The sequence below is a fragment of the Fibroporia radiculosa genome, assembly GCF_000313525.1.
Source record: "Fibroporia radiculosa TFFH 294 genomic supercontigs, scaffold24641, whole genome shotgun sequence".
NCBI lineage: Eukaryota > Fungi > Basidiomycota > Agaricomycetes > Polyporales > Fibroporiaceae > Fibroporia > Fibroporia radiculosa.
This window is the reverse complement of record NW_012133031.1, coordinates 3893-10562: the sequence shown is the minus strand read 5'-3', so window position 1 is coordinate 10562 and position 6670 is coordinate 3893. Positions and strand designations below refer to the sequence as shown.

General features: G+C 50.6%; 2 protein-coding genes across 2 annotated transcripts; one reads left to right on the top strand and one right to left on the bottom strand.

Moving 5' to 3' along the window:
* Nucleotides 1–300: 300 nt before the first annotated feature.
* On the bottom strand, nucleotides 301–2323 carry FIBRA_09301 (uncharacterized protein; the record flags this gene model as incomplete). The annotated part of the gene is made up of 11 exons (XM_012321617.1): nucleotides 301–313; nucleotides 363–479; nucleotides 529–579; nucleotides 633–833; nucleotides 890–1014; nucleotides 1062–1163; nucleotides 1225–1377; nucleotides 1441–1549; nucleotides 1604–1625; nucleotides 1680–1832; nucleotides 1888–2323. The coding sequence occupies 11 exons, from the start codon at nucleotides 2321–2323 to the stop codon at nucleotides 301–303; spliced, it is 1482 nt and encodes a 493-aa protein (XP_012177007.1).
* A 161-nt stretch (nucleotides 2324–2484) lies between these two features.
* FIBRA_09300 (uncharacterized protein) lies at nucleotides 2485–4782 on the top strand (the record flags this gene model as incomplete). The annotated part of the gene is made up of 9 exons (XM_012321616.1): nucleotides 2485–2880; nucleotides 2940–3138; nucleotides 3213–3373; nucleotides 3427–3482; nucleotides 3537–3633; nucleotides 4267–4314; nucleotides 4369–4429; nucleotides 4536–4679; nucleotides 4736–4782. The coding sequence occupies 9 exons, from the start codon at nucleotides 2485–2487 to the stop codon at nucleotides 4780–4782; spliced, it is 1209 nt and encodes a 402-aa protein (XP_012177006.1).
* Between the last annotated feature and the right edge of the window lie 1888 nt (nucleotides 4783–6670).

Here is a 6670-nt window from a genome sequence, read left to right as displayed (position 1 = left end):
CTGGCTGAAATGATTAGAATAGCTCAGTTTGGCACTATCTGATGTTGCTTCAATCTGGTCGCAATATCGAACAGGCCCTCACACAAATGGCCGTAGGAACAGCTCCCGACATCCTATGCCCCACGAATTATGGGTACCCCGAGTGTATCGATCGTCCAGGATAGTATAGCGAAGTTACATCAGTCCCATCGACCAATCAGATGAAGCAATAGCCAAGGTCTAAACCGTAAGATAATTTTGATAAATAATGGTATAGTAAGTAGCTTAGCTCCACAGACGCGATCTCCTGACGTGCCATGTTCAAACGACAGGCCTATGGACAATCATCAGCCTTTATCAAAAGCGACAGCGAGAAGACGCACGAGATTTCTCTCTCGGGTGTGACGTGAATAGACGAATGTGTCGGCACGCCAAGGATTCTAGGATATGCATTGAGGTTCTTGTGCAGTGTGAGCTGGAACACCGCTGCTCCACCGTTACTGAGACAAGTGTTAGCGACGACGCAAATGAGAGTAAAGCTTGACCAACCGGCTGATGATCGTCGAGTACGCCAAGAAGAATACCCAAATTCTGTACCACCTGTGGGCAACCATAAGCACGAGGGCTATACGCACCGACCAGGAACTACTAACCGCTCGCCATAAGCTTCGATCACATTGTCCTTATTGGACACCCAGTTCTTGTACCACCTGTAAATGGTTGCGCTGTAGTGAACACCGAGAACATCGATATTCTTGACCTCAAAGCCGGCCGCTTCTACTTGTGTGACCACCCAACCCAGAGAGCAAGACGCGTCAGCACCGGGGAAGATGTACTTGTTCATGAAAAGCCCCCTTGAGACAAGCCATTGAGATGGCATTCTCAACTTATCGCCTAGAACATGACGTACCAGATCAGATCCTCGTATTGCCAGTGCGGCCTAATACCAGCGACTTGCAAGAGGAAAATGCCATCGTCTTCGAGAAGATCATACACCTGTCGCAAATAAGCACCGTAGCGGCGAATACCAACATGCTACGCAGTATTAGCTGAGATACTGTAGTGTGATCGAGAGACCATACCTCAGCCATCTCCAAGCTGACAATCTTTGTATAGGCACCCTTGCCACCCGGTGCCTTCCTGAAGTCTACGCACAGGATTTTTGAACGAGACGGGTCTCCTCCCTAGATATTGTATGATCTATAAGACTGAGAATCCACCGCAACAATCAGGACGGTAACAAACATTCGTGCGAATACGTTCATTTCCAAACTCCGCTTGGTTTCTGGAGAGGGTAACACCAGTAGCAGAGCAGCCATAGTTTTTGGTGGCAAAAGCACACAGAGTGCCCCAGCCACAACCAATGTCCAGAAGCCGATCTTCGGGGGTTAGCCCTAGCTAAGAATATCACGACGATCCGTGAATAACAAGGCATAACCTGTTCATTGGAGCTCCACTAACCTTCTCACAGACAAGGGTCAACTTGTTATCTTGCAGCTGCTCAAGCGACTCTTCCGTCTCAAGCGACCGAACAACTCCAGATGTGTATATCATACGCGGTCCAAGGAACCTGTGTGCTCATGAGCACATTTGTACGTGCAGGTATCATGCAGGATGAGCGTACCATCCATAGAAATCATCACCACCTTGACCGGAACGTCAGAAAGACTTTGTAAAATGACAATGGTTGAGACACGTACGGTCATAATGATCACGAACTTGCTCTTCGTCCTGAGCTTCGGTGTGCCGAATAACATCGGGAACGAGCGTAAAAAAGACATATTTAAAGAGCTCCCAGGTAAAAGTCATTTTTGCCCAGTCATGGCGTTGCTCCATGATCTCGAGAACGTCGCCTGCCCAGGAGACGCGATAAGACACGCGAATAACGCGTCATATTGACCAACATACCGTTAAAGTCAATCAAGCCGTCAAAGTACGCGTCGTGGAAGACCTGCATCGGGATCTTCTGCTTGTCGTGATACTTTTTCTTCAACTCTTCGTCGTGAATCGTAATATATTCCTGAATGTTTCGGTCCGGAAGCTGGATCTTGTGGTTCTTCCGGGGGCCGTACATGCTCATCAACGTCCAGTATGCCATAGTAATTGGGAGACCAAGCACGAGCACTAAAAACCAGTAGGTCTTGAACCCACCGCGGTTGAAGAGCGGAAGGATGCGCTTTGCAAACCATGGAACGACCAGAACCAACGCCGCCAAATGGATATTGTTGAAGTGGCCAGAGCCTTCGGCCAGACCTATGAGAGGCGCATTCTTTATGGCGGGGGTCTTTGTGACCTTGACAGAATATGAGGACATGTGAGTGCTGGACGCGACCGGCTCAGACATGAGGGCGCTGCCAAAACTGACCGCGTGTCTTTCCTCTTATACTCATGCGCTGGCACTGTAAGCGCGCACATCACGTGCAGACACGTACCGAATCCGCGCGCGGTCGCTGCGGCGGCTGCGCCTTCCAGCCTGCTCGCTGCCCGACACGTCCTCCCGTCCCCATGTCCTACTATACCAACAGCCGTAGTCCCCCTCCACTCCAGCATCCTGTCCCCACCCATCCCGCCTACATTCCCGAACCACCCTCCACCCCCGTTTCGCCTCATGGATACCAACGTTACACCAGCTCTCCACCTACTCAGCAACAGTTCGGCCAATCCATCCCAGGTCAAAGCGGCCGAGTCCCCCAGGGATATACAACTTCTTCTGGTCACTATCAACCATTGGGCTCCCCGCCCCGACATGCACCTGTTCCCGCCCAAACACAGCCGGGCGTCAATATCCCGAACGTGCCCGTAGACTTCTCCGCATGGGGTCTTGACGGTGCAACAGCGCAGTTTGGTATGCAGCTTGGCCAGAGCGCGGTTGCTGCAGGCCAGGACTACGTGCAAAAGAACGTTCGTACCTCCTCATCTGTCCCCGCGCCCCCGCCGCTGACCTCCGTTCGCTTGTGCAGCTCGGCGGCCTCATCCCAATTTCCATCCTGAAACACCACTTCAACGTGTCGAATTCGTATGTCATGCACAAGCTCCGCCTAGTTCTCTTTCCATGGAGGCATAAACCTTGGTCGCGTCGCGTGCATCGTACAGAGAATGGCCAGGCGGAATGGCAGCCGCCACGAGATGATGTGAATGCCCCTGATCTGTACATACCTTGTAAGTTTCGCACTCTGTCCTGCGGTCTATAGTGTGATCAAGTGGCATGCTCATCTCTTTGCTCTGGCCGTCAGTGATGGCTCTTGTGACTTACATTCTCCTTGCGGCGCTGCACTCGGGGCTGCACTCTCGGTTCCATCCGGAAATTCTCGGTATCACCGCGTCAAAAGCTCTTGCGGTTACTCTTCTCGACTTCATATTTGTCAAGCTCGGCTCATATTTCCTCAACATCCCCGTAAGGTGTCTCATCGCCATCTCCAATTGTCTTGCTAACCGGGGCATTCTTAGGGTGGCATAAATCAGGTACTTGATCTTTTGGCGTACAACGGCTATAAATTTGTTGGGTACGTACGCGGCTCGCCTGGATTGCCTAAGCTGACCTCCCTCGTTCCTTCCAGTGTGATCGTTACATTGATTGCCGGTCTCCTCAACACTGGGACAACACTTTATTTTGTAGTATTTATATACTCCTTCTTGGCTACCGCGTTCTTTTTGGTGAGTCTTCTGCCCCGCAGATGTCTTACCGTGTTACTCATAGCCTTTTCCTCGTGATAATGCCGCGCTTGGCAACATTTAGTTGCGTTCACTCCGCTCTTTAGTGCTACCAGATGCATCGGCGTCGGCAGCGCCCGTAAATAATCCTTCACAACGTTCAAAACGGATAACATTTCTCTTTCTAATAGCTGTCACTCAAGTACTTTATATGGGCGTATTGGTACGAGTATAGCTAACCGACGATGTTCACTACGTCTTCATTCGAGCGCCCAGCTGTGCTACATGTTATGCGAAGTGTAGGCCGGACGGATGTGCTATGTAGCTGGCACTGTATAGCGCGTACAAGACTTACATGTTTTAGAACTACCGCAAGGTATCGCTATTGGACACAGGTCGATACAAGTGTGAGAGTGGAATCCGACAGATATTCGAAGCAGATATTTACTGGCGATTGGATCTCGATCGAGACTTGGTTCAAATAGCTCAGACCAGTGAGTAGGTACGGACCAGTTCGATTTTGGAGGACGCTAGGCTCGCCAAGAACCGAACCGCGTTATGCGAAGAGCGCCTCGGCATGTCCCGTAACTGTATAGTGGATATCAGCCACACGACCAGAGATTGTGCGTGCGTCAGTCTAGCAGCGGCCTTGAAGACAACGAGCAAGACATTTGGCCCGCCATGGTACGTTGCATTGTCATCTTTCCGCTCCTCACATTCAAAGCATCCGTACATTAGCCTAAAGAAGTTCGCGACATCAAGAAATTCATCGAGATTGCCAACAGGAAGGATGCTAGTGGTGCGCAAAGTTACTGTCGTGATGGAAAAGTACAAATGCTTACTTGACCTTTTATGATACTGAAAATTTGCCGATGGCCCCTAACGCACTGCTTTTCGAAATACAGAGGCGAGGGTAAAGAAGCTTTCGCCCAAAGCGCCAAACGGCAAGACGAGGACAAAGTTCAAAATCCGGTGTTCGCGTTACCTTTACACGCTTTCGCTTGATGACCCAGAAAAGGCGGAGAAGCTCCAGCAGAGCCTACCCCCAGGTATGCCTTCTCTAAGCCACAAATACGACGACCTGATCCGAGCACACCTCCCTCAGGTCTTGTCGTCCGAGACGTCAAGAAGACACCAAAAAACAAGAAGTAAAGCTCTCGGCTAGCTTTGGCTGGAGTGGTGGCGGGCCTTTTGTCGGTGTACTGTCTTCTACTTTGCGTCACATCCCTGACCCCGAGCGCCGCGCGCAGGTTATCGGGCATCTGTATGGAAATGTATGCTCTAGGCTACCTACAATATGGATGCATACGCCGGTCAGCACTGCGCTGGCCTTCTGTGTATTATTATGGATTTCCTTCCGTCATTCTCTGAAGGCTACGAGTCAAGTTGAACCACATGGGTGCGTACCTTGTCAAGAGCTGGACACAACCGGTGTTATTTCTTGCGGGCGAATTGTGTACACAATATGCGATTCATGACTTCGATGCTCGAATGCACGCTTTACGTTCTTTCACTGGTCTGTGATCTGGCTCATATTTTGTAGCTGATGTCGCGATGTTGCCAAATAACAACTGAGTGTTGATTTTCAACGCTGAAATACTGGCTCCCGTTGAAGTAGTATCGACGGGACTGCCCATTCATGTCTGCCCCGAGCTACTCAATACCTGAACGTCCAACGGACACCAGACCGGATGGCTTCCTTGCAGGAACTGATGTTGGTCGACTGTGCCGCCGCCACATGCTTGCGACATGGTGTTAATTGCAACCTCGGTGAACGAATCGTCGCGATCATCTTTCCCTCAGTAACCTCAAATTGCATTGCTGACTCTGGTAGAGTGGGGCTCACCTTCATCAAGCCCCTTCAGTCAGAGGTACTCTGCGTGACTTACCTCGCTCGGCGAAATGATAACAGATGCGAAGTTGTTGTCAAATTCACGGAATCCTATGGAGAAGACCTCCATCGGTGTCTGTCAGGTGGGCGTCATGGATTTTGTTCAAGGTCAAACAGCTGCACAGATTGTCTCGGAAGACGGCACTCTCCAACCCATAGCCAAAGCTGAGATCTTTCCAGTCCAGTAGCTTCCAGCCGCATCCCTTGCCCTTGCCACCAGTCTTCGTGACCTTGATCGCTCACTCGTCATTTGCTCACGGAATCACCTTGGCCGTTGGTCCAATGTCGCAGACAAGTGAGGAAGATACACTGGAAACACGAGCCATGTCCACGTTCTTCATAAGCCTCATTGCTGTGCTCCAATCCGAGACTGAGGGTGGATAGGTGGAAAGACGGTAGGGATTAGCTGAAGGTGACAAAACGCCAAAGACAGTGGTTGACGGATACATGCGCGCGAATAGTTCACCCTCCTGAAGCTCGCCGAATAGCTGAATGATAGCTTGCCTCCAGATCCGCACAAGCGGTGGGGAGAACGATGATCGTACTGAGAGGCGCGAGGATGCATATGCTATTTTACTTATACACCACACGTAGGAATGTCTACGGAAAATGTCAACCAAGCTTACCACTGCCCGTCACTCTGAAGCCACCGTTTGAGCCGCCCCGGCAGTATGCCTTCTCGGGTTCAATACACGATCTTTGGAAATAACCAAAAATTTGCGCAACTGCGAGCGTCAAAACGTGTACTTGTCAACATTCAGGAGGGAGCTGATAGCTGATCCTGTGTGAGTGGAGCAAACCCCAAATCTCCCAATTCCAAGTACAGATATTCCTCAAAGCCTTGAACGATCGCGGAGGCTGCTTCCAGAGTGCTGCTCTCCCACTGCTCCGAAAACTCTCCATCCTCGCTTGAGATTCTGCCATGGGTTCTTGCACGTCGAGTGTTATGCACGGCAAGCTCATCTTTGGCATTTTGCACATGCTGTAATGATCTCTTCAGCCATAAAAAGGCGTGGTTGCCGATCGTCCCCCACATAGATTTTTTGGCGCCTGACACAGAGTATTCCGTAAAGGTGGCTAAGAAGTCATTCTTCTTTTCTCTGCACTGCTTGAAATGCCCCGTGTCCCAGGCCTTGACATCGGGAACCT